Raw genomic sequence first — 24,327 nt, 5'->3', positions numbered from 1 at the left:
AAAAAATATCCTGAAACATAAGATAACTTTAGAGGATTTGAACAAAAAACATCCTGAAACACTCAACAAAACATAAGAAGAATACAAACAAAAATGTTGTCTTTACATATACTCAAATATTCGTGTACCTAAAGTGGCTCGAGCCAATGTAATCAATCCATCACTTCTTTCTCCCTTACTATTTTTTTGAAACAACAGTCCATCCATCCACAACTTGAGGAGTATCTTTCGTGCTACTTTCATCAGCCACAATATCAGTCAGATTGTGATCCAATTGGCGCTGTGTTGTGGAGCATCAACTTCCATTGCTGACTATTGTTCTCTATAATTGCATCATCTTCATCACTGTCTTCCTCGTCATCGCTGTTGGGCTGACAAAATAGAAATCGAAAGAGAGGAAAATTGAAGTTACTGATGTGAGTAACATGAATAGAAGTTACCGAATGCTATTCAGTCAATCCTATAACATAATTAATATGGATATGGCTAACCACGCAAAGTCATAATACTAAAACTTCTCCCGTTAACACAGTTACACAGAAAACTCTAGGAGATAAGTGGCAGCAGTCTTACCTGTCTCGGTATACGAAACACTTGGAACATTTGTTTTCTCGCAGCTTCTTTATCGAGTCAAACTGACCGTTCAAACATTCTTCACGCATTACCATAAACTTTTCTGCAAACCTACGCAAAAAAAAATTCACAGATAAAAAATTGAAATATGGTGATTGATAAGTATGTATGATTGTATTCTAATTATCCTTTATCATCGACCATGAAACAACTCAATCAAGTAGGTGATATCGATATCTATTGTTTACAACCACATTGGGTAATCATTATTCATTATTCAGAGTATAAATTGTGCATGATTGTAATTTAGGAGTTTATTATGGCGAACTAGCTTCACAAGGCAAGTACCTGCTTCCATTTGAATATTAGCTCGTTGCATATAATATGACTATCTTAAACTCATATGGTTAAGTGCAATGAGAGAATACAGAGAAGTATCAGATAGATGGAAATCCCAGTTCCCTTCATATTTTCTAGTAATATTCCCCTTAATTACAAGATTTGAGTAGAGAATTTTTGCTTTACTCTTTAATTTCCATCCTACACACCTAGCATTGGGTTCAGGTTCGAGCAATAGAAGTTATTAAGCCTTCACATATGAATGGACATGAAGTAATTAGTAGGAGCCAAAATTAGGGCAAATAGATGAAGATGATATACCTCCTAAACACTGCCGTCCTGAATCTCAATATTGAGAGAGTCCATGAATTCATAAAGTATATCCTCTACATCACCAATATACACTTGATCTGCACAACAAATAAAATCCAACAATTATTAAAACAAACTTAGGTTTTTATACCATCTCAATAACACTCTGTTTTAGCATATGAATAGATATTAATTAACCAGTATCAGTTCAAGTGAGAAATACCTTTCGATTGAGTGAGGAAATTTAAGAGGTTGTGGCCGAGCTGCTGCAATTTCTGGAGAGAGTCGCGGCCACCCCACCCGTTTTCGATGGCCATCCGCAGTGCAGCCCACCGAGAAAAAACCATTTGAATTCCATCACCGAATTGCGCCGCTACCTCCGGAGTCATACGGTGGTTGTTCATCCTTCGAATTTGTCCTTTTTTCTTCTTCTTTGAAATTGACACGGAAAAAAAAAATTCAGAGATTGAAGAAGTTGATCGTATTTAGGGCTGCCCTTTTTGTTTTATTTAGTGTGGGCTCTTACACGATATTCAAAGGCCCAAAATAAATTTTAATGATGTATAAGTTCCGGAAAGAAAATACATTCATCCTTATCTAACTTTTTCATGATTTTATAAACAAACAATAAATTTTTAAAAAATACCCCTACTACGTATATATCATTAGGGGTGTGTTGGGGTCCTTACATCATCTTAGTCACAAATCACAGTCTTTGGATCCTTAAATTGAATGGTTGTGATAAGCTACATTATTATACTAAAAATCTACATTATTAGCCGCGGTACATTATTAGACTAGAAATATACATTATTACACTGGAAATATACATTATTAGACTAAAATGCTACATAAGTACTACATTTTTTGTCTTCCCATTAAATTTCAAAATAGCTCTTTCATGGACTATTACTTTTCAATCATAAGAGAAACTTGTTTGAAAATGATGAAAAATATAAGACATCCACAATTAGCATCAGTATGTGCGTTCTCTAGTTACTTGCAGCAAAGTAGGAACAAAACGACTTGAACAAAAAATATCCTGAAACATAAGATAACTTTAGAGGATTTGAACCAAAAACATCCTAAAACACTCAACAAAGAATAAGAAGAATACAAACAAAAATGTTGTCTTTACATATACTCAAATATTCGTACCTAAAGTGGCTCGAGCCAATGTAATCAATCCATCACTTCTTTCTCCCTTTACTCTTTTTTGAAACAAGAGTCCATCCATCCACAACTTGAGGAGTATCTTCGTGCTACTTTCATCAACCACAATATTAGTCAGATTGTGATCCAATTGGCGCTGTAGTTGTGGAGCATCAAATTCCATTGCTGACTATTGTTCTCTATAATTGCATCATCTTCATCACTGTCTTCCTCATCATCGCTGTTGGGATGACAAAATAGAAATCGAAAGAGAGGATAATTGAAGATACTGATGTGAGTAACATGAATAGAAGTTACCGAATGCTATTCATCAATCCTATAACATAATTAATATGGATATGGCTAACCACGCAAATCATAATACTAAAACTTCTCCCGTTAACACAGTTACCCAGAAACTCAGGAGATAAGTGGCAGCAGTCTTACCTGTCTCGTATACGAAACACTTGGAACATTTGTTTCTCGCAGCTTCTTTATCGAGTCAAACTGACCTTCTAAACATTCTTCACGCATTACCATAAACTTTTCTGCAACCTACGCAAAAAAAATTCAAAGATAAAAAATTGGAATATGGTGATTGATAAGTATGTATGATTGTATTCTAATTATCCTTTATCATCGACCATGAAACAACTCAATCAAGTAGGTGATATCGATATCTATTGTTTACAACCACCTTGGGTAATCATTATTCATTATTCAGAGTATAATTGTGCATGATTGTAATTTAGGAGTTTATATGTCGAACTAGCTTCACAAGCAAGTACCTGCTTCCATTTTGAATATTGGCTCGTTGCATATAATATGACTCTCTTAAGCTCATTTGGTTAAGTGCAATGAGAGAATACAGAGAAGTATCAGATAGATTGAAATCCCAGTTCCCTTCATATTTTCTAGTCATTTTCCCCTTAATTACAAGATTTGAGTAGAGAATTTTTGCTTTACTCTTTAATTTCCATCCTACACACCTAGCATTTGATTCAGGTTCGAGCAATAGAAGTTATTAAGCCTTCACATATGAATGGACATGAAGTAATTAGTAGGAGCCAAAATTAGGGCAAATAGATGAAGATGATATACCTCCTAAACACTGCCGTCCTGAATCTCAGTATTGAGAGAGTCCTTGAATTCATAAAGTATATCCTCTACATCACCAATATACACTTGATCTGCACAACAAATAAAATCCAACAATTACTAAAACAAACTTAGGTTTTTATACCATCTCAATAACACTCTATTTTAGCATATGAATAGATATTAATTAACCAGTATCAGTTCAAGTGAGAAATACCTTTCGATTGAGTAAGGAAATTGAAGAGGTTGTGGCCGAGCTGCTGCAATTTCTGGAGAGAGTCGCGGCCACCCCACCCGTTTTCGATGGCCATCCGCAGTGCCGCCCACCGAGAAAAAACCATTTGAATTCCATCACCGAATTGCGCCGCTGCCTCCGGAGTCATACGGTGGTTGTTCATCCTTCGAATTTGTCCTTTTTTCTTCTTCTTTGAAATTGACACGGAAAAAAAAATTCAGAGATTGAAGAAGTTGATCGTATTTAGGGCTGCCCTTTTTGTTTTATTTAGTGTGGGCTCTTACACGATATTCAAAGGCCCAAAATAAATTTTAATGATGTATAAGTTCCGGAAAGAAAATACATTCATCCTTATCTAACTTTTTCATGATTTTATAAACAAACAATAAATTTTTAAAAAATACCCCTACTACGTATATATCATTAGGGGTGTGTTGGGGTCCTTACATCATCTTAGTCACAAATCACAGTCTTTGGATCCTTAAATTGAATGGTTGTGATAAGCTACATTATTATACTAAAAATCTACATTATTAGCCGCGGTACATTATTAGACTAGAAATATACATTATTACACTGGAAATATACATTATTAGACTAAAATGCTACATAAGTACTACATTTTTTGTCTTCCCATTAAATTTCAAAATAGCTCTTTCATGGACTATTACTTTTCAATCATAAGAGAAACTTGTTTGAAAATGATGAAAAATATAAGACATCCACAATTAGCATCAGTATGTGCGTTCTCTAGTTACTTGCAGCAAAGTAGGAACAAAACGACTTGAACAAAAAATATCCTGAAACATAAGATAACTTTAGAGGATTTGAACCAAAAACATCCTAAAACACTCAACAAAGAATAAGAAGAATACAAACAAAAATGTTGTCTTTACATATACTCAAATATTCGTACCTAAAGTGGCTCGAGCCAATGTAATCAATCCATCACTTCTTTCTCCCTTTACTCTTTTTTTAAACAAGAGTCCATCCATCCACAACTTGAGGAGTATCTTTCGTGCTACTTTCATCAACCACAATATTAGTCAGATTGTGATCCAATTGGCGCTGTAGTTGTGGAGCATCAAATTCCATTGCTGACTATTGTTCTCTATAATTGCATCATCTTCATCACTGTCTTCCTCATCATCGCTGTTGGGATGACAAAATAGAAATCGAAAGAGAGGATAATTGAAGATACTGATGTGAGTAACATGAATAGAAGTTACCGAATGCTATTCATCAATCCTATAACATAATTAATATGGATATGGCTAACCACGCAAATAATAATACTAAAACTTCTCCCGTTAACACAGTTACCCAGAAACTCAGGAGATAAGTGGCAGCAGTCTTACCTGTCTCGTATACGAAACACTTGGAACATTTGTTTCTCGCAGCTTCTTTATCGAGTCAAACTGACCTTCTAAACATTCTTCACGCATTACCATAAACTTTTCTGCAACCTACGCAAAAAAATTCAAAGATAAAAAATTGGAATATGGTGATTGATAAGTATGTATGATTGTATTCTAATTATCCTTTATCATCGACCATGAAACAACTCAATCAAGTAGGTGATATCGATATCTATTGTTTACAACCACCTTGGGTAATCATTATTCATTATTCGGAGTATAATTGTGCATGATTGTAATTTAGGAGTTTATATGTCGAACTAGCTTCACAAAGCAAGTACCTGCTTCCATTTTGAATATTGGCTCGTTGCATATAATATGACTCTCTTAAGCTCATTTGGTTAAGTGCAATGAGAGAATACAGAGAAGTATCAGATAGATTGAAATCCCAGTTCCCTTCATATTTTCTAGTCATTTTCCCCTTAATTACAAGATTTGAGTAGAGAATTTTTGCTTTACTCTTTAATTTCCATCCTACACACCTAGCATTTGATTCAGGTTCGAGCAATAGAAGTTATTAAGCCTTCACATATGAATGGACATGAAGTAATTAGTAGGAGCCAAAATTAGGGCAAATAGATGAAGATGATATACCTCCTAAACACTGCCGTCCTGAATCTCAGTATTGAGAGAGTCCTTGAATTCATAAAGTATATCCTCTACATCACCAATATACACTTGATCTGCACAACAAATAAAATCCAACAATTACTAAAACAAACTTAGGTTTTTATACCATCTCAATAACACTCTATTTTAGCATATGAATAGATATTAATTAACCAGTATCAGTTCAAGTGAGAAATACCTTTCGATTGAGTAAGGAAATTGAAGAGGTTGTGGCCGAGCTGCTGCAATTTCTGGAGAGAGTCGCGGCCACCCCACCCGTTTTCGATGGCCATCCGCAGTGCCGCCCACCGAGAAAAAACCATTTGAATTCCATCACCGAATTGCGCCGCTGCCTCCGGAGTCATACGGTGGTTGTTCATCCTTCGAATTTGTCCTTTTTTCTTCTTCTTTGAAATTGACACGGAAAAAAAAAATTCAGAGATTGAAGAAGTTGATCGTATTTAGGGCTGCCCTTTTTGTTTTATTTAGTGTGGGCTCTTACACGATATTCAAAGGCCCAAAATAAATTTTAATGATGTATAAGTTCCGGAAAGAAAATACATTCATCCTTATCTAACTTTTTCATGATTTTATGAACAAACAATAAATTTTTAAAAAATACCACTACTACGTATATATCATTAGGGGTGTGTTGGAGTCCTTACATCATCTAAGTCACAAATCACAGTCTTTGGATCCTTAAATTGAATGGTTGTGATAAGCTACATTATTATACTAAAAATCTACATTATTAGCCGCGGTACATTATTAGACTGGAAATATACATTATTAGACTGGAAATATACATTATTAGACTAAAATGCTACATAAGTACTACATTTCTTGTCTTCCCATTAAATTTCAAAATAGCTCTTTCATGGACTATTACTTTTCAATCATAAGAGAAACTTGTTTGAAAATGATGAAAAATATAAGACATCCACAATTAGCATCAATATGTGCGTTCTCTAGTTACTTGAAGCAAAGTAGGAACAAAACGACTTGAACAAAAAATATCCTGAAACATAAGATAACTTTAGAGGATTTGAACCAAAAACATCCTGAAACACTCAACAAAGCATAAGAAGAATACAAACAATAATGTTGTCTTTACATATACTCAAATATTCGTACCTAAAGTGGCTCGAGCCAATTTAATCAATCCATCACTTGTTTCTCCCTTTACTCTTTTTTTAAACAACAGTCCATCCATCCACAACTTGAGGAGTATCTTTCGTGCTACTCTCATCAGCCACAATATCAGTCAGATTGTGATCCAATTGGCGCTGTAGTTGTGGAGCATCAACTTCCATTGCTAACATATTGTTCTCTATAATTGCATCATCTTCATCACTGTCTTCCTCATCATCGCTGTTGTTCTGACAAAATAGAAATCGAAAGAGAGGAAAATTGAAGTTACTGATGTGAGTAATATGAATAGAAGTTACCGAATGCTATTCATCAATCCTATAACATAATTAATATGGATATGGCTAACCACGCAAGTCATAATACTAAAACTTCTCCCGTTAACACAGTTACAAAGAAACTTAGGAGATAAGTGGCAGCAGTCTTACCTGTCTCATATACGAAACACTTGGAACATTTGTTTCTCGCAGCTTCTTTATCGAGTCAAACTGACCTTCTAAACATTCTTCACGCATTACCATAAACTTTTCTGCAACCTACGCAAAAAAAAATCAAAGATAAAAAATTGGAATATGGTGATTGATAAGTATGTATGATTGTATTCTAATGATCCTTTATCATCGACCATTAAACAACTCAATCAAGTAGGTGATATCGATATCTATTGTTTACAACCATCTTAGGTAATCATTATTCATTATTCAGACTATAAATTGTAATTTAGGAGTTTATATGTCGAACTAGCTTCACAAGGCAAGTCTCTGCTTCCGTTTTGAATATTGGCTCGTTGCATATAATATGACTATCTTAAGCTCATTTGGTTAAGTGCAATGAAAGAATACAGAGAAGTATCAGATAGATGGAAATCCCAGTTCCCTTCATATTTTCTAGTAATTTTCCCCTTAATTACAAGATTTGAGTAGAGAATTTTTGCTTTACTCTTTAATTTCCATCCTACACACCTAGCAATTGATCCAGGTTCGAGCAATAGAAGTTATTAAGCCTTCACATATGAATGGACATGAAGTAATTAGTAGGAGCCAAAATTAGGGCAAATAGATGAAGATGATATACATCCTCAACACTGCCGTCCTGAATCTCAGTATTGAGAGAGTCCATGAATTCATAAAGTATATCCTCTACATCATCAATATACACTTGATCTGCACCACAAATAATATCCAACAATTACTAAAACAAACTTAGGTTTTTATACCATCTCAATAACACTCTGTTTTAGCATATGAATAGATATTAATTAACCAGTATCAGTTCAAGTGAGAAATACCTTTCGATTGAGTGAGGAAATTGAAGACGTTGTGGCCGAGCTGCTGCGATTTCTGGAGAGAGTCGCGGCCACCCCACCCGTTTTCGATGGCCATCCGCAGTGCAGCCCACCGAGAAAGAACCATCTGAATTTCATCACCGAATTGCGCCGCTGCCTCCGGAGTCATACGGTGGTTGTTCATCCTTCGAATTTGCCCTTTTTTCTTCTTCTTTGAAATTGACACGGAAAAAGAAAATTCAGAGATTGAAGAAGTTGATCGTATTTAGGGCTGACTTTTTTGTTTTATTTAGTGTGGGCTCTTACACGATATTCAAAGGCCCAAAATAAATTTTAATGATGTATAAGTTCCGGAAAGAAAATACATTCATCCTTATCTAACTTTTTCATGATTTTATGAACAAACAAAATTTTTTTAAAAAATAGCCCTACTACGTATATATCATTAAGGGTGTGTTGGGGTCCTTACATCATCTTAGTCACAAATCACAGTCTTTGGATCCTTAAATTGAATGGTTGTGATAAGCTACATTATTATACTAAAAATATGTATTATTAGCCGCGGTACATTATTAGACTGGAAATATACATTATTAGACTGGAAATATACATTATTTGACTAAAATGCTACATAAGTACTACATTTCTTGTCTTCCCATTAAACTTCAAAATAGCTCTTTCATGGACTATTACTTTTCAATCATAAGAGAAACTTGTTTGAAAATGATGAAAAATATAAGACATCCACAATTAGCATCAGTATGTGCGTTCTCTAGTTATTTGCAGCAAAGTAGGAACAAAACGACTTGAACAAAAAATATCCTGAAACATAAGATAACTTTAGAGGATTTGAACAAAAAACATCCTGAAACACTCAACAAAACATAAGTAGAATACAAACAAAAATGTTGTCTTTACATATACTCAAATATTCGTACGTAATGTGGCTCGAGCCAATGTAATCAATCCATCACTTCTTTCTCCCTTTACTCTTTTTTGACACAACAGTCCATCCATCCACAACTTGAGGAGTATCTTTCGTGCTACTTTCATCAGCCACAATATCAGTCAGATTGTGATCCAATTGGCGCTGTGGTTGTGGAGCATCAACTTCCATTGCTGACATATTGTTCTCTATAATTGCATCATCTTCATCACTGTCTTCCTCATCATCGCTGTTGGGCTGACAAAATAGAAATCGAAAGAGAGGAAAATTGAAGTTACTGATGTGAGTAACATGAATAGAAGTTACCGAATGCTATTCATCAATCCTATAACATAATTAATATGGATATGGCTAACCACGCAAGTCATAATACTAAAACTTCTCCCGTTAACACAGTTACATAGAAACTTAGGTGATAAGTGGCAGCAATCTTACATGTCTCGAATACGAAACTGTAACACCCCGACTTTTTCTACCCTTCTTATTTGTTCTTGTAGGGACATCGTTGGTGCATCCTAAAATTTTTCGTCTTTGCTCTTTTATAGAGGGTAGGATTTTTCTTTTGGGCCTATGAATTTCAACAATTTAATTAAAGTTGTGAGAGATGTCTTTGGGCCCAATTTGTTCATAGAAAATTTTGTACAAGCCCAAAACCTTTCTCTCTTCCCCTACGCCATTCTCCACTCCATGGATACTCCCCATTTTCAAGCAACTTTTCACCTCTCAATCTTCCATCTTCCATCCTACAACCAAGGGTCACACAATTTAATTATATCAACCCCTTCACTCTTCACAATCTTTAGCCATTCCAATCAAAACAGAAGGAAGAGTTAAGGTGAAAGCATATGGCCTATTGTAAGAGGAGATTGGCGCTAATCGGGATGACGGCCAACCGAGACAGCAACAGCGCCGCGAAGCAAAGGCTGCGGCGAGTTAGAAAGAGAAGTTACGAGGTTGAAAGAGAGGCCGAGAACAGAGGGATAGAGAGGGAGAGTTGCTGTCAAAATTGAGAGATAATTAGATGGAGAGAAAGAGTTGCAGCAATGTAAGTCACGTGAGAAAGAGAAGATGATTTGGGGAAGATTCCAATTGATGAGGAAATTGGAAATTATGCAAGGAATTCATTGTGCCTTTGCATACTGATGCGGCGCAGACTTTGGGAAATTCTCTTCTTTTTTTTTGGGAAGAATTTAAGATGGAGGAAGAGGCGAAATACCGATGGTGAAGAGGAAGTGATGTTGGGCCACTTTTGTTTGGGCCTCAGAAGAAAATTAATTTGGTGGAGAATTAAGGTGGCCAAGAAGAAAATTAATTTGGGCCAGATTACAAATTAAAAAGAGATAGGCTAAGGGAAACACTCATGACGACGAAGGCTTTTCACGCACGCTTTTCAAGGATGGAATGAAGCACAAGTTAAAGCTTTAAACGATCGAGGTGGGCTTTCGAACTAAATACTTTCAAGAGCTTTAGTTTTAATATATTGATTCGAGCATCATTTTATGTGACGAAATTCCTTTTAACTGAGATTGCAAGTATTATTAATTTTATTCGATGATGATGTGATTTATGTGTTTAAAGTAAAATAATTAAAGTGAAAGTGATGTTATGTGATATATGTGTTGATTTATCGAGTGATTGTGATTTGCTCGACTTGTTGATGTGATATGAGATGATGCTCGATCTTGACAGAGAAAAATGATTTATGTTTCAAATACGTTTTATGAGAAAAATAAAGTTGAGAAGGGTATGTCATGCCATGCTTTTGTTTTGAGAAATGCCTATCTGTTTGTTTAGCAAGGGAATTGTCCCTACTAGACCTATTGAAATCGAATTCGGGTCTGACTAGGGAGTGGGTCCCTACTCAGGCTAGTGTACAACAATGGGGATCGTGAGCCGTCTTTTGGGTCAGCCGGTCTAGTGATCGAGTTTGCGGCCACATTCTCGATCACAGGATGTTGATGTTGATGAGATTGATGTTGATGAGATTGATGTTGATGTTGATGATTGCTTAGTGGGGAGTGAGTCCCTACTATGAGTTTAATCGAATTCGGGTCCTAGCAAGGGTGCGTCCCTACTCGGACTAGTGTACACGATGAGAACCGTGAGTCATCGAACGGGTTGGCCGGTTTTCGTGCTCGTGGAAAGTGGCCCCTTACACGGCACCCTAAAGAACAGATATAGCAGTTTCTTAAATAAATCAAGGAGAAATGGTTGTGTTTTGAAAACGATGAGGAAAAGGGTTTGAGGATGAGTTGAAAGTTTGTGTTTGAGATATTTTAGTGTCTCGGGCCTTTTCAAGTTAAAACCCCGAGGTCACTCAATAGTGGCATGATATAACTGTTTTTATAAGGTTGTTTTGGCATTTGTTCACTGAGTGCATCAAGTACTCAGCCCTGCATATGTTTTTCCTATGTGCAGGTTGAGTGTGGACGGGAGACGGAGGATGTTGAGCATTTGGACAAAGACCGTATTCAATAAATGTTCCGGTTGCTATTGTATCTTCATACATAGTAGTAGCCAACTCTCAAATGCTTCCGCTATGTCAAGTTTTAGAACTCTGATGTTTTCTTTGATCCGTTGGACTATTTGTATTCAAACTATGTTGCACTGTGATCTAAGACTATGATTTGTTAATAAAGTTTTGTCTTTTTGATCTACATGTCGTACCCTTGATTGTTTCCCCTTTCTTCCCCGCTTCTTAATTCCCCCATTTGTCGCGACCAATCGTGCTTTCTATCCCTAGGAAGTGCAGTCGTGACATAACATAATTAATATGGATAGAAGTTACTGATGTGAGTAACATGAATAGAAGTTACCGAATGCTATTCATCAATCCTATAACATAATTAATATGGATATGGCTAACCACACAAGTCATAATACTAAAACTTCTCCCGTTAACACAGTTACATAGAAACTTAGGAGATAAGTGGCAGCAGTCTTACATGTCTCGAATACGAAACACTTGGAACATTTGTTTCTCGCAGCTTCTTTATCGAGTCAAACTGACCTTCTAAACATTCTTCACGCATTACCATAAACTTTTCTGCAACCTACGCATAAAAAATTCAAAGATAAAAATTGGAATATGGTGATTGATAAGTATGTATGATTTCGATGGCCATCCGCAGTGCAGCCCACCAAGAAAGAACCATCTGAATTCCATCACCGAATTGCGCCGCTGCCTCCGGAGTCATACGGTGGTTGTTCATCCTTCGAATTTGCCCTTTTTTCTTCTTCTTTGAAATTGACACGGAAAAAGAAAATTCAGATATTGAAGAAGTTGATCGTATTTAGGGCTGCCCTTTTTGTTTTATTTAGTGTGGGCTCTTACACGATATTCAAAGGCCCAAAATAAATTTTAATGATGTATAAGTTCCGGAAAGAAAATACATTCATCCTAATCTAACTTTTTCATGATTTTATGAACAAACAATAAATTTTTGAAAAAATACCCCTACTACGTATATATCATTAGGGGTGTGTTGGGGTCCTTACATCATCTTAGTCACAAATCACAGTCTTTGGATCCTTAAATTGAATGGTTGTGTTAAGCTACATTATTATTCTAAAAATCTACATTATTAGCCGCGGTACATTATTAGACTGGAAATATACATTATTTGACTAAAATGCTACATAAGTACTACATTTCTTGTCTTCCCATTAAACTTCAAAATAGCTCTTTCATGGACTATTACTTTTCAATCATAAGAGAAACTTGTTTGAAAATGATTAAAAATATAAGACATCCACAATTAGCATCAGTATGTGCGTTCTCTAGTTACTTGCAGCAAAGTAGGAATAAAACGACTTGAACAAAAAATATCCTGAAACATAAGATAACTTTAGAGGATTTGAACAAAAAACATCATGAAACACTCAACAAAACATAAGAAGAATACAAACAAAAATGTTGTCTTTACATATAGTCAAATATTCGTACCTAAAGTGGCTCGAGCCAATGTAATCAATCCATCACTTCTTTCTCCCTTTACTCTTTTTTGAAACAACAGTCCATCCATCCACAACTTGAGGAGTATCTTTTGTACTACTTTCATCAGCCACAATATCAGTCAGATTGTGATCCAATTGGCGCTGTGGTTGTGGAGCATCAACTTCCATTGCTGACATATTGTTCTCTATTATTGTATCATCTTCATCACTGTCTTCCTCATCATCGCTGTTGGGCTGACAAAATAGAAATCGAAAGAGAGGAAAATTGAAGTTACTGATGTGAGTAACAAGAATAGAAGTTACCGAATGCTATTCATCAATCCTATAACATAATTAATATGGATATGGCTAACCACGCAAGTCATAATACTATAACTTCTCCCGTTAACACAGTTACACAGAAACTTAGGAGATAAGTGGCAGCAGTCTTACATGTCTCGTATATGAAACACTTGGAACATTTGTTTCTCGCAGCTTCTTTATCGAGTCAAACTGACCTTCTAAACATTCTTCACGCATTACCATAAACTTTTCTGCAACCTACGCAAAAAAATTCAAAGATAAAAAATTGGAATATGGTGATTGATAAGTATGTATGATAGTATTCTAATTATCCTTTATCATCGACCATGAAGCAACTCAATCAAGTAGGTGATATCGATATCTATTGTTTACAACCACCTTGGGTAATCATTATTCATTATTCGGAGTATAATTGTGCATGATTGTAATTTAGGAGTTTATATGTCGAACTAGCTTCACAAGGCAAGTACCTGCTTCCATTTTGAATATTGGCTCGTTGCACATAATATGACTATCATAAGCTCATTTGGTTAAGTGCAATGAGAGAATACAGAGAAGTATCAGATAGATGGAAATCCCAGTTCCCTTCATATTTTCTAGTAATTTTCCCCTTAATTACAAGATTTGAGTAGAGAATTTTTGCTTTACTCTTTAATTTCCATCCTACACACCTAGCATTTGATTCAGGTTCGAGCACTAGAAGTTATTAAGCCTTCACATATGAATGGACATGAAGTAATTAGCAGGAGCCAAAATTAAGGCAAATAGATGAAGATGATATACCTCCTCAACACTGCCGTCCTGAATCTCAGTGTTGAGAAAGTCCATGAATTCATAAAGTATATCCTCTACATCATCAATATACACTTGATCTGCACAACAAATAAAATCCAACAATTACTAAAATAAACTTAGGTTTTTACACCATCTCAATAGCACTCTGTTTTAGCATATGAATAGATATTAATTAACCAGTATCAGTTCAAGTGAGAAATACCTTTCGATTGAGTGAGGAAATTGAAGAGGTTGTGGCCGAGCTGCTGCGATTTCTGGAGAGAGTCGCGGCCACCCCACCCGTTTTCGATGGCCATCCGCAGTGCAGCCCACCGAGAAAGAACCATCTGAATTCCATCACCGAATTGCGCCGCTGCCTCCGGAGTCATACGGTGGTTGTTCATCCTTCGAATTTGCCCTTTTTTCTTCTTCTTTGAAATTGACAAGGAAAAAGAAAATTCAGAGATTGAAGAAGTTGATCGTATTTAGGGCTGCCCTTTTTGTTTTATTTAGTGTGGGCTCTTACACGATATTCAAAGGGCCAAAATAAAATTTAATGATGTATAAGTTCCGGAAGGAAAATACATTCATCCTTATCTAACTTTTTCATGATTTTATGAACAAACAATAAACTTTTAAAAAATACCCCTACTACGTATATATCATTAGGGGTGTGTTGGGGTCCTTACATCATCTTAGTCACAAATCACAGTCTTTGGATCCTTAAATTGAATAGTTGTGTTAAGCTACATTATTATTCTAAAAATCTACATTATTAGCCGCGGTACATTATTAGACTGGAAATATACATTATTAGACTGGAAATATACATTATTTGACTAAAATGCTACATAAGTACTACATTTCTTGTCTTCCCATTAAACATCAAAATAGCTCTTTCATGGACTATTACTTTTCAATCAAAAGAGAAACTTGTTTGAAAATGATGAAAAATATAAGACATCCACAATTAGCATCAGTATGTGCGTTCTCTAGTTACTTGCACCAAAGTAGGAACAAAACGACTTGAACAAAAAATATCCTGAAACATAAGATAACTTTAGAGGATTTGAACAAAAAACATCCTGAAACACTCAACAAAACATTAAAAGAATACAAACAAAAATGTTGTCTTTACATATACTCAAATATTCATACCTAAAGTGGCTCGAGCCAATGTAATCAATCCATCACTTCTTTCTCCCTTTACCCGTTTTTGAAACAACAGTCCATCCATCCACAACTTGAGGAGTATCTTTCGTGCTACTTTCATCAGCCACAATATCAGTCAGATTGTGATCCAATTGGCGCTGTGGTTGTGGAGCATCAACTTCCATTGCTGACATATTGTTCTCTATTATTGGATCATCTTCATCACTGTCTTCCTCATCATCGCTGTTGGGCTGACAAAATAGAAATCGAAAGAGAGGAAAATTGAAGTTACTCATGTGAGTAACATGAATAGAAGTTACCGAATGCTATTCATCAATCCTATAACATAATTAATATGGATATGGCTAACCACGCAAGTCATAATACTATAACTTCTCCCGTTAACACAGTTACGTAGAAACTTAGGAGATAAGTGGCAGCAGTCTTACATGTCTCGTATACGAAACACTTGGAACATTTGTTTCTCGCAGCTTCTTTATCGAGTCAAACTGACCTTCTAAACATTCTTCCCGCATTACCATAAACTTTTCTGCAACCTACGAAAAAAAATTCGAAGATAAAAAATTGGAATATGGTGATTGATAGGTATGTATGATTGTATTCTAATTATCCTTTATCATCGACCATGAAACAACTCAATCAAGTAGGTGCTATCGATATCTATTGTTTACAACCACCTTGTGTAATCATTATTCGTTATTCAGAGTATAAATTGTGCATGATTGTAATTTAGGAGTTTTTATGTCGAACTAGCTTCACAAGGCAAGTACCTGCTTCCATTTTGAATATTGGCTCGTTGCACGTAATATGACTATCATAAGCTCATTTGGTTAAGTGCAATGAGAGAATACAGAGAAGTATCAGATAGATGGAAATCCCAGTTCCCTTCATATTTTCTAGTAATTTTCCCCTTAATTACAAGATTTGAGTAGAGAATTTTTGCTTTACTCTTTAATTTCCATCCTACAGACCTAGCATTTGATTCAGGTTCGAGCAATAGAAGTTATTAAGCCTTCACATATGAATGGACATGAAGTAAATAGTAGGAGCCAAAATTAGGGCAAATAGATGAAGATGATATACCTCCTCTACACTGCCGTCCTGAATCTCAGTGTTGAGAGAGTCCATGAATTCATAAAGTATATCCTCTACATCATCAATATACACTTGATCTGCACAACAAATAAAATCCAACAATTACTAAAACAAACTTAGGTTTTTATACCATCTCAATAACACTCTGTTTTAGCATATGAATAGATATTAATTAACCAGTATCAGTTCAAGTGAGAAACACCTTTCGATTGAGTGAGGAAATTGAAGAGGTTGTGGCCGAGCTGCTGCGATTTCTGGAGAGAGTCGCGGCCACCCCACCCGTTTTCGATGGTCATCCGCAGTGCAGCCCACCGAGAAAGAACCATCTGAATTCCATCACCGAAGTGCGCCGCTGCCTCCGGAGTCATACGGTGGTTGTTCATCCTTCGAATTTGCCCTTTTTTCTTCTTCTTTGAAATTGACACGGAAAAAGAAAATTCAGAGATTGAAGAAGTTGATCGTATTTAGGGCTGCCCTTTTTGTTTTATTTAGTGTGGGCTCTTACAGGATATTCAAAGGCCCCAAATAAATTTTAATGATGTATAAGTTCCGGAAAGAAAATACATTCATCCTTATCTAACTTTTTCATGATTTTATGAACAAACAATAAATTTTTAAAAAATACCCCTACTACGTATATATTATTAGGGGTGTGTTGGGGTCCTTACATCATCTTAGTCACAAATCACAGTCTTTGGATCCTTGAATTTAATGGTTGTGTTAAGCTACATTATTATTCTAAAAATCTACATTATTAGCCGCGATACATTATTAGACTGGAAATATACATTATTAGATTGGAAATATACATTATTTGACTAAAATGCTACATAAGTACTACATTTCTTGTCTTCCCATTAAACTTCAAAATAGCTCTTTCATGGACTATTACTTTTCAATCATAAGAGAAACTTGTTTGAAAATGATGAAAAATATAAGACATCCACAATTAGCATCAGTATGTGCGTTCTCTAGTTACTTGCAGCAAAGTAGGAACAAAACGACTTGAACAAAAAATATCTTGAAACATAAGATAACTTTAGAGGATTTGAACAAAAAACATCCTGAAACACTCAACAAAACATAAGAAGAATACAAACAAAAATGTTGTCTTTAGATATACTCAAATATTCGTACCTAAAGTGGCTCGAGCCAATGTAATCAATCCATCACTTCTTTCTCCCTTTACTCTTTTTTGAAACAACAGTCCATCCATCCACAACTTGAGGAGTATCTTTCGTGCTACTTTCATCAGCCACAATATCAGTCAGATTGTGGTCCAATTGGCGCTGTGGTTGTGGAGCATCAACTTCCATTGCTGACATATTGTTCTCTATTATTGCATCATCTTCATCACTGTCTTCCTCATCTTCGCTGTTGGGCTGACAAAATAGAAATCGAAAGAGAGGAAAATTGAAGTTACTGATGTGAGTAACATGAATAGAAGTTACCGAATGCTATTCATCAATCCTATAACATAATTAATATGGATATGGCTAACCACGCAAGTCATAATACTATAACTTCTCCCGTTAACACAGTTACACAGAAACTTAGGAGATAAGTGGCAGCAGTCTTACATGTCTCGTATACGAAACACTTGGAACATTTGTTTCTCGCAGCTTCTTTATCGAGTCAAACTGACCTTCTAAACATTCTTCCCGCATTACAATAAACTTTTCTGCAACCTAAGAAAAAAAATTCAAAGATAAAAAATTGGAATATGGTGATTGATAGGTATGTATGATTGTATTCTAATTATCCTTTATCATCGACCATGAAACAACTCAATCAAGTAGGTGATATCGATATCTATTGTTTACAACCACCTTGGGTAATCATTATTCGTTATTCAGAGTAGAAATTGTGCATGATTGGAATTTAGGAGTTTTTATGTCGAACTAGCTACACAAGGCAAGTACCTGCTTCCATTTTGAATATTGGCTCGTTGCATATAATATGACTATCTTAAGCTCATTTGGTTAAGTGCAAAGAGAGAATACAGAGGAGTATCAGATAGATGGAAATCCCAGTTCCCTTCATATTTTCTAGTAATTTTCCCCTTAATTACAAGATTTGAGTAGAGAATTTTTGCTTTACTCTTTAATTTCCATCCTACACACCTAGCATTTGATTCAGGTTCGAGCAATAGAAGTTATTAAGCCTTCACATATGAATGGACATGAAGTAAATAGTAGGAGCCAAAATTAGGGCAAATAGATGAAGATGATATACCTCCTCTACACTGCCGTCCTGAATCTCAGTATTGAGAGAGTCCATGAATTCATAAAGTATATCCTCTACATCAACAATATACACTTGATCTGCACATCAAATAAAATCCAACAATTACTAAAACAAACTTAGGTTTTTATACCATCTCAATAACACTCTGTTTTAACATATGAATAGATATTAATTAACCAGTATCAGTTCAAGTGAGAAATACCTTTCGATTGAGTGAGGAAATTGAAGAGGTTGTGGCCGAGCTGCTGCGATTTATGGAGAGAGTCGCGGCCACCCCACCCGTTTTCGATGGCCATCCGCAGTGCAGCCCACCGAGAAACAACCATCTGTATTCCATCACCGAAATGCGCCGCTGCCTCCGGAGTCATACGGTGGTTGTTCATCCTTCGAATTTGCCCTTTTTTCTTCTTCTTTGAAATTGACATGGAAAAAGAAAATTCAAAGATTGAAGAAGTTGATCGAATTTAGGGCTGCCCTTTTTGTTTTATTTAGTGTGGGCTCTTACACGATATTCAAAGGCCCCAAATAAATTTTAATGATGTATAAGTTCCGGAAAGAAAATACATTCATCCTTATCTAACTTTTTCATGATTTTATGAACAAACAATAAATTTTTAAAAAATACCCCTACTACGTATATATCATTAGGGGTGTGTTGGGGTCCTTACATCATCTTAGTCACAAATCACAGTCTTTGGATCCTTAAATTTAATGGTTGTGTTAAGCTACATTATTATTCTAAAAATCTACATTATTAGCCGTGGTACATTATTAGACTGGAAATATACATTATTAGACTGGAAATATACATTATTTGACTGGAAATATACATTATTTGACTAAAATGCTACATAAGTACTAAATTTCTTGTCTTCCCATTAAACTTCAAAATAGCTCTTTCATGGATTATTACTTTTCAATCATAAGAGAAACTCGTTTGAAAATGATGAAAAATATAAGACATCCACAATTAGCATCAGTATGAGCGTTCTCTAGTTACTTGCAGCAAAGTAGGAACAAAACGACTTGAACAAAAAATATCCTGAAACATAAGATAACTTTAGAGGATTTGAACAAAAAACATCCTGAAACACTCAACAAAACTTAAGAAGAATACAAATAAAAATGTTGTCTTTACATATACTCAAATATTCGTACCTAAAGTGGCTCGAGCCAATGTAATCAATCCATCACTTCTTTCTCCCTTTACTCTTTTTTGAAACAACAGGTTATCCATCCCCAACTTGAGGAGTATCTTTCGTGCTACTGTCATCAGCCACAATATCAGTCAGATTGTGATCCAATTGGCGCTGTGGTTGTGGAGCATCAACTTCCATTGCTGACATATTGTTCTCTATTATTGCATCATCTTCATCATTGTCTTCCTCATCATCGCTGTTGGGCTGACAAAATAGAAATCGAAAGAGAGGAAAATTGAAGTTACTGATGTGAGTAACATGAATAGAAGTTACCGAATGCTATTCATCAATCCTACAACATAATTAATATGGTTATGGCTAACCACGCAAGTCATAATACTAAAACTTCTCCCGTTAACACAGTTACACAGAAACTTAGGAGATAAGTGGCAGCAGTCTTACCTGTCTCATATACGAAACACTTGGAACTTTTGTTTCTCGCAGCTTCTTTATCGAGTCAAACTGACCTTCTAACATTCTTCACGCATTACCATAAACTTTTCTGCAACCTACGCAAAAAAAATTCAAAGATAAAAAATTGGAATATGGTGATTGATAAGTATGTATGATAGTATTCTAATTATCCTTTATCATCGACCATGAAACAACTCAATCAAGTAGGTGATATCGATATCTATTGTTTACAACCACCTTGGGTAATCATTATTCATTATTCAGAGTATAAATTGTGCATGGTTGTAATTTAGGAGTTTTTATGTCGAACTAGCTACACAAGGCAAGTATCTGCTTCCATTTTGAATATTGGCTCGTTGCACAAAATATGACTATCATAAGCTCATTTGGTTAAGTGCAATGAGAGAATTCAGAGAAGTATCAGATAGATGGAAATCCCAGTTCCCTTCATATTTTCTAGTAATTTTCCCCTTAATTACAAGATTTGAGTAGAGAATTTTTGCTTTACTCTTTAATTTCCATCCTACACACCTAGCATTTGATTCAGGTTCGAGCAATAGAAGTTATTAAGCCTTCACATATGAATGGACATGAAGTAAATAGTAGGAGCCAAAATTAGGGCAAATAGATGAAGATGATATACCTCCTCTACACTGCCGTCCTGAATCTCAGTATTGAGAGAGTCCATGAATTCATAAAGTATATCCTCTACATCAACAATATACACTTGATCTGCACATCAAATAAAATCCAACAATTACTAAAACAAACTTAGGTTTTTATACCATCTCAATAACACTCTGTTTTAACATATGAATAGATATTAATTAACCAGTATCAGTTCAAGTGAGAAATACCTTTCGATTGAGTGAGGAAATTGAAGAGGTTGTGGCCGAGCTGCTGCGATTTATGGAGAGAGTCGCGGCCACCCCACCCGTTTTCGATGGCCATCCGCAGTGCAGCCCATCGAGAAACAACCATCTGTATTCCATCACCGAAATGCGCCGCTGCCTCCGGAGTCATACGGTGGTTGTTCATCCTTCGAATTTGCCTTTTTTTCTTCTTCTTTGAAATTAACACGGAAAAAGAAAATTCAGAGATTGAAGAAGTTGATCGTATTTAGGGCTGCCCTTTTTGTTTTATTTATTGTGGGCTCTTACACGATTTTCAAAGGCCCAAAATAAAGTTTAATGATGTATAAGTTCCGGAAAGAAAATACATTCATCCTTATCTAACTTTTTCATGATTTTATGAACAAACATTAAATTTTTAAAAAATACCCCTACTACGTATATATCATTAGGGGTGTGTTGGGGTCCTTACATCATCTTAGTCACAAATCACAGTCTTTGGATCCTTAAATTGAATGGTTGTGTTAAGCTACATTATTATTCTAAAAATCTACATTATTAGCCGCGGTACATTATTAGATTGGAAATATACATTAATAGACTGGAAATATACTTTATTAGACTGGAAATATACATTATTTGACTAAAATGCTACATAAGTACTATATTTCTTGTCTTCCCATTATACTTCAAAATAGCTCTTTCATGGACTATTACTTTTCAATCAGAAGAGAAACTTGTTTGAAAATGATGAAAAATATAAGACATCCACAATTAGCATCAGTATGTGCGTTCTCTAGTTACTTGCAGCAAAGTAGGAACAAAACGACTTGAACAAAAAATATCCTGAAACATAAGATAACTTTAGAGGATTTGAACAAAAAACATCCTAAAACACTCAACAAAACATAAGAAGAATACAAACAAAAATGTTGTCTTTACATATGCTCAAATATTCGTACCTAAAGTAGCTCGAGCCAATGTAATCAATCCATCACTTCTTTCTCCCTTTACTCTTTTTTGAAACAACAGTCCATCCATCCACAACTTTAGGAGTATCTTTCGTGCTACTTTCATCGGCCACAATATCAGTCAGATTGTGATCCAATTGGCGCTGTGGTTGTGGAGCATCAACTTCCATTACTGACATATTGTTTTCTATTATTGCATCATCTTCATCACTGTCTTCCTCATCATCGCTGTTGGGCTGACAAAATAGAAATCGAAAGAGAGGAAAATTGAAGTTACTGATGTGAGTAACATGAATAGAAGTTACCGAATGCTATTCATCAATCCTATAACATAATTAATATGGATATGGCTAACCACGCAAGTCATAATACTAAAACTTCTCCCGTTAACACAGTTACACAGAAACTTAGGAGATAAGTGGCAGCAGTCTTACCTGTCTCGTATACGAAACACTTGGAACATTTGTTTCTCGCAGCTTCTTTATCGAGTCAAACTGACCTTCTAACATTCTTCACGCATTACCATAAACTTTTCTGCAACCTACGCAAAAAAAAAGAAAAAAAATTGGAATATGGTGATTGATAAGTTTGTATGATAGTATTCTAATTATCCTTTATCAGCGACCATGAAACAACTCAATCAAGTAGGTGATATCGATATCTATTGTTTACAACCACCTTGGGTAATCATTATTCATTATTCAGAGTATAAATTGTGCATGATTGTAATTTAGGAGTTTTTATGTCGAACTAGCTACACAAGGCAAGTACCTGCTTCCATTTTGAATATTGGCTCGTTGCATATAATATGACTATCTTAAGCTCATTTGGTTAAGTGCAATGAGAGAATACAGAGAAGTATCAGATAGATGGAAATCCCAGTTCCCTTCATATTTTCTAGTAATTTTCCCCTTAATTACAAGATTTGAGTGGAGAATTTTTGCTTTACTCTTTAATTTCCATCCTACACACCTAGCATTTGATTCAGGTTCGAGCAATAGAAGTTATTAAGCCTTCACATATGAATGGACATGAAATAATTAGTAGGAGCCAAAATTAGGGCAAATAGATGAAGATGATATACCTCCTCAACACTGCCGTCCTGAATCTCAGTATTGAGATAGTCCATGAATTCATAAAGTATATCCTCTACATCATCAATATACACTTGATCTGCACAACAAATAAAATCCAACAATTACTAAAACAAACTTAAGTTTTTATACCATCTCAATAACACTGTGTTTTAGCATATGAATAGATATTAATTAACCAGTATCAGTTCAAGTGAGAAATACCTTTCGATTGAGTGAGGAAATTGAAGAGGTTGTGGCTGAGATGCTGCGATTTCTGGAGAGAGTCGCGGCCACCCCACCCGTTTTCGATGGTCATCCGCAGTGCAGTCCACCGAGAAAGAACCATCTGAATTCATTCACCGAATTGCGCCGCTGCCTCCGGAGTCATACGGTGGTTGTTCATCCTTCGAATTTGCCCTTTTTTCTTCTTCTTTGAAATTGACACGGAAAAAGAAAATTCAGAGATTGAAGAAGTTGATCGTATTTAGGGCTGCCCTTTTTGTTTTATTTAGTGTGGGCTCTTACACGATATTCAAAGGCCCAAAATAAAGTTTAATGATGTATAAGTTCCAGAAAGAAAATACATTCATCCTTACCTAACTTTTTCATGATTTTATGAACATACAATAAATTTTTAAAAAATACCCCTACTACGTATATATCATTAGGGGTGTGTTGGGGTCCTTACAACATCTTAGTCACAAATCACAGTCTTTGGATCCTTAAATTGAATGGTTTTGTTAAGCTACATTATTATTCTAAAAATCTACATTATTAGCCGCGGTACATTATTAGACTGGAAATATACATTATTAGACTGGAAATATACATTATTTGACTAAAATGCTACATAAGTACTACATTTCTTGTCTTCCCATTAAACTTCAAAACAGCTCTTTCATGGACTATTACTTTTCAATCATAAGAGAAACTTGTTTGAAAATGATGAAAAATATAAGACATCCACAATTAGCATCAGTATGTGCGTTCTCTAGTTACTTGCAGCAAAGTAGGAATAAAACGACTTGAACAACAAATATCATGAAACATAAGATAACTTTAGAGGATTTGAACAAAAAACATCCTGAAACACTCAACTAAACATAAGAAGAATACAAACAAAAATGTTGTCTTTACATATACTCAAATAT

At 35.3% G+C, this 24,327-nt stretch overlaps 8 protein-coding genes and 2 pseudogenes across 8 annotated transcripts; all 10 read right to left on the bottom strand.

Moving 5' to 3' along the window:
* Nucleotides 1-254: 254 nt before the first annotated feature.
* On the bottom strand, nt 255-1,628 carry LOC121789335. Its single transcript, XM_042187818.1, has 3 exons — nt 1,448-1,628; nt 1,243-1,322; nt 255-371 (listed from the first exon to the last, which is right to left on the bottom strand). The coding sequence occupies exons 1-3, from the start codon at nt 1,626-1,628 to the stop codon at nt 255-257; spliced, it is 378 nt and encodes a 125-aa protein (XP_042043752.1).
* An 883-nt stretch (nt 1,629-2,511) lies between these two features.
* Nucleotides 2,512-3,872, bottom strand: LOC121789334 (annotated as a pseudogene).
* Nucleotides 3,873-4,755: 883 nt separating this feature from the next.
* LOC121789333 lies at nt 4,756-6,116 on the bottom strand (annotated as a pseudogene).
* Nucleotides 6,117-6,929: 813 nt separating this feature from the next.
* Nucleotides 6,930-8,354, bottom strand: LOC121789332 (pre-rRNA-processing protein TSR2-like). Its single transcript, XM_042187816.1, has 4 exons — nt 8,174-8,354; nt 7,960-8,048; nt 7,314-7,421; nt 6,930-7,115 (listed from the first exon to the last, which is right to left on the bottom strand). Exons 1-4 carry the CDS (start codon nt 8,352-8,354, stop codon nt 6,930-6,932), a joined length of 564 nt encoding a protein of 187 aa, XP_042043750.1.
* A 786-nt stretch (nt 8,355-9,140) lies between these two features.
* Nucleotides 9,141-12,328, bottom strand: LOC121789331. The gene is made up of 3 exons (XM_042187815.1): nt 12,269-12,328; nt 12,062-12,169; nt 9,141-9,353 (listed from the first exon to the last, which is right to left on the bottom strand). The coding sequence occupies exons 1-3, from the start codon at nt 12,326-12,328 to the stop codon at nt 9,141-9,143; spliced, it is 381 nt and encodes a 126-aa protein (XP_042043749.1).
* Nucleotides 12,329-13,067: 739 nt separating this feature from the next.
* On the bottom strand, nt 13,068-14,586 carry LOC121789325 (pre-rRNA-processing protein TSR2-like). The gene is made up of 4 exons (XM_042187810.1): nt 14,374-14,586; nt 14,160-14,248; nt 13,506-13,613; nt 13,068-13,307 (listed from the first exon to the last, which is right to left on the bottom strand). The coding sequence occupies exons 1-4, from the start codon at nt 14,552-14,554 to the stop codon at nt 13,095-13,097; spliced, it is 591 nt and encodes a 196-aa protein (XP_042043744.1). The 5' UTR covers nt 14,555-14,586; the 3' UTR covers nt 13,068-13,094.
* Nucleotides 14,587-15,340: 754 nt separating this feature from the next.
* On the bottom strand, nt 15,341-16,816 carry LOC121789326 (pre-rRNA-processing protein TSR2-like). Its single transcript, XM_042187811.1, has 4 exons — nt 16,621-16,816; nt 16,407-16,495; nt 15,752-15,859; nt 15,341-15,553 (listed from the first exon to the last, which is right to left on the bottom strand). The coding sequence occupies exons 1-4, from the start codon at nt 16,799-16,801 to the stop codon at nt 15,341-15,343; spliced, it is 591 nt and encodes a 196-aa protein (XP_042043745.1). The 5' UTR covers nt 16,802-16,816.
* A 725-nt stretch (nt 16,817-17,541) lies between these two features.
* Nucleotides 17,542-19,048, bottom strand: LOC121789327 (pre-rRNA-processing protein TSR2-like). The gene is made up of 4 exons (XM_042187812.1): nt 18,868-19,048; nt 18,654-18,742; nt 17,999-18,106; nt 17,542-17,800 (listed from the first exon to the last, which is right to left on the bottom strand). Exons 1-4 carry the CDS (start codon nt 19,046-19,048, stop codon nt 17,588-17,590), a joined length of 591 nt encoding a protein of 196 aa, XP_042043746.1. The 3' UTR covers nt 17,542-17,587.
* Nucleotides 19,049-19,894: 846 nt separating this feature from the next.
* On the bottom strand, nt 19,895-21,316 carry LOC121789330 (pre-rRNA-processing protein TSR2-like). The gene is made up of 3 exons (XM_042187814.1): nt 21,136-21,316; nt 20,922-21,010; nt 19,895-20,068 (listed from the first exon to the last, which is right to left on the bottom strand). Exons 1-3 carry the CDS (start codon nt 21,314-21,316, stop codon nt 19,895-19,897), a joined length of 444 nt encoding a protein of 147 aa, XP_042043748.1.
* An 807-nt stretch (nt 21,317-22,123) lies between these two features.
* LOC121789328 (pre-rRNA-processing protein TSR2-like) lies at nt 22,124-23,522 on the bottom strand. The gene is made up of 3 exons (XM_042187813.1): nt 23,399-23,522; nt 23,185-23,273; nt 22,124-22,336 (listed from the first exon to the last, which is right to left on the bottom strand). Exons 1-3 carry the CDS (start codon nt 23,520-23,522, stop codon nt 22,124-22,126), a joined length of 426 nt encoding a protein of 141 aa, XP_042043747.1.
* Between the last annotated feature and the right edge of the window lie 805 nt (nt 23,523-24,327).

This window comes from Salvia splendens, unplaced genomic scaffold (assembly GCF_004379255.2).
Source record: "Salvia splendens isolate huo1 unplaced genomic scaffold, SspV2 ctg209, whole genome shotgun sequence".
Taxonomy (NCBI): domain Eukaryota; kingdom Viridiplantae; phylum Streptophyta; class Magnoliopsida; order Lamiales; family Lamiaceae; genus Salvia; species Salvia splendens.
The sequence above is the reverse complement of the archived record's forward strand: the minus strand, read 5'-3'. Positions and strand labels throughout refer to the sequence as shown.

Bases quoted from the DNA above. Each gene is read 5' to 3' on its own strand.
- LOC121789331 (XM_042187815.1), bottom strand. From the start codon at position 12,328: ATGAACAACCACCGTATGACTCCGGAGGCAGCGGCGCAATTCGGTGAT. The intron at 12,170-12,268 runs GTTCTTTCTTGG...TTTTATGCGTAG, and splicing joins TCGGTGATGGAATTCAGATG to GTTGCAGAAAAGTTTATGGT. The intron at 9,354-12,061 runs GTAAGACTGCTG...CTATTTTGTCAG, and splicing joins GTGTTTCGTATTCGAGACAT to CCCAACAGCGATGATGAGGA.
- LOC121789328 (XM_042187813.1), bottom strand. From the start codon at position 23,522: ATGGTTCTTTCTCGGTGGACTGCACTGCGGATGACCATCGAAAACGGG. The intron at 23,274-23,398 runs GTATTTCTCACT...TTTGTTGTGCAG, and splicing joins TTTCCTCACTCAATCGAAAG to ATCAAGTGTATATTGATGAT. The intron at 22,337-23,184 runs GTATATCATCTT...CTATTTTGTCAG, and splicing joins AGGACGGCAGTGTTGAGGAG to CCCAACAGCGATGATGAGGA.
- LOC121789325 (XM_042187810.1), bottom strand. From the start codon at position 14,554: ATGAACAACCACCGTATGACTCCGGAGGCAGCGGCGCAATTCGGTGAT. The intron at 13,614-14,159 runs GTATATCATCTT...TTTTTTGCGTAG, and splicing joins AGGACGGCAGTGTTGAGGAG to GTTGCAGAAAAGTTTATGGT. The intron at 13,308-13,505 runs GTAAGACTGCTG...CTATTTTGTCAG, and splicing joins GTGTTTCATATACGAGACAT to CCCAACAGCGATGATGAGGA.
- LOC121789326 (XM_042187811.1), bottom strand. From the start codon at position 16,801: ATGAACAACCACCGTATGACTCCGGAGGCAGCGGCGCACTTCGGTGAT. The intron at 15,860-16,406 runs GTATATCATCTT...TTTTTTTCGTAG, and splicing joins AGGACGGCAGTGTAGAGGAG to GTTGCAGAAAAGTTTATGGT. The intron at 15,554-15,751 runs GTAAGACTGCTG...CTATTTTGTCAG, and splicing joins GTGTTTCGTATACGAGACAT to CCCAACAGCGATGATGAGGA.
- LOC121789335 (XM_042187818.1), bottom strand. From the start codon at position 1,628: ATGAACAACCACCGTATGACTCCGGAGGTAGCGGCGCAATTCGGTGAT. The intron at 1,323-1,447 runs GTATTTCTCACT...TTTGTTGTGCAG, and splicing joins TTTCCTCACTCAATCGAAAG to ATCAAGTGTATATTGGTGAT. The intron at 372-1,242 runs GTTTAGGAGGTA...CTATTTTGTCAG, and splicing joins TTGAGATTCAGGACGGCAGT to CCCAACAGCGATGACGAGGA.
- LOC121789332 (XM_042187816.1), bottom strand. From the start codon at position 8,354: ATGAACAACCACCGTATGACTCCGGAGGCAGCGGCGCAATTCGGTGAT. The intron at 7,422-7,959 runs GTATATCATCTT...TTTTTTGCGTAG, and splicing joins AGGACGGCAGTGTTGAGGAT to GTTGCAGAAAAGTTTATGGT. The intron at 7,116-7,313 runs GTAAGACTGCTG...CTATTTTGTCAG, and splicing joins GTGTTTCGTATATGAGACAG to AACAACAGCGATGATGAGGA.
- LOC121789327 (XM_042187812.1), bottom strand. From the start codon at position 19,048: ATGAACAACCACCGTATGACTCCGGAGGCAGCGGCGCATTTCGGTGAT. The intron at 18,107-18,653 runs GTATATCATCTT...TTTTTTTCTTAG, and splicing joins AGGACGGCAGTGTAGAGGAG to GTTGCAGAAAAGTTTATTGT. The intron at 17,801-17,998 runs GTAAGACTGCTG...CTATTTTGTCAG, and splicing joins GTGTTTCGTATACGAGACAT to CCCAACAGCGAAGATGAGGA.
- LOC121789330 (XM_042187814.1), bottom strand. From the start codon at position 21,316: ATGAACAACCACCGTATGACTCCGGAGGCAGCGGCGCATTTCGGTGAT. The intron at 21,011-21,135 runs GTATTTCTCACT...TTTGATGTGCAG, and splicing joins TTTCCTCACTCAATCGAAAG to ATCAAGTGTATATTGTTGAT. The intron at 20,069-20,921 runs GTATATCATCTT...CTATTTTGTCAG, and splicing joins AGGACGGCAGTGTAGAGGAG to CCCAACAGCGATGATGAGGA.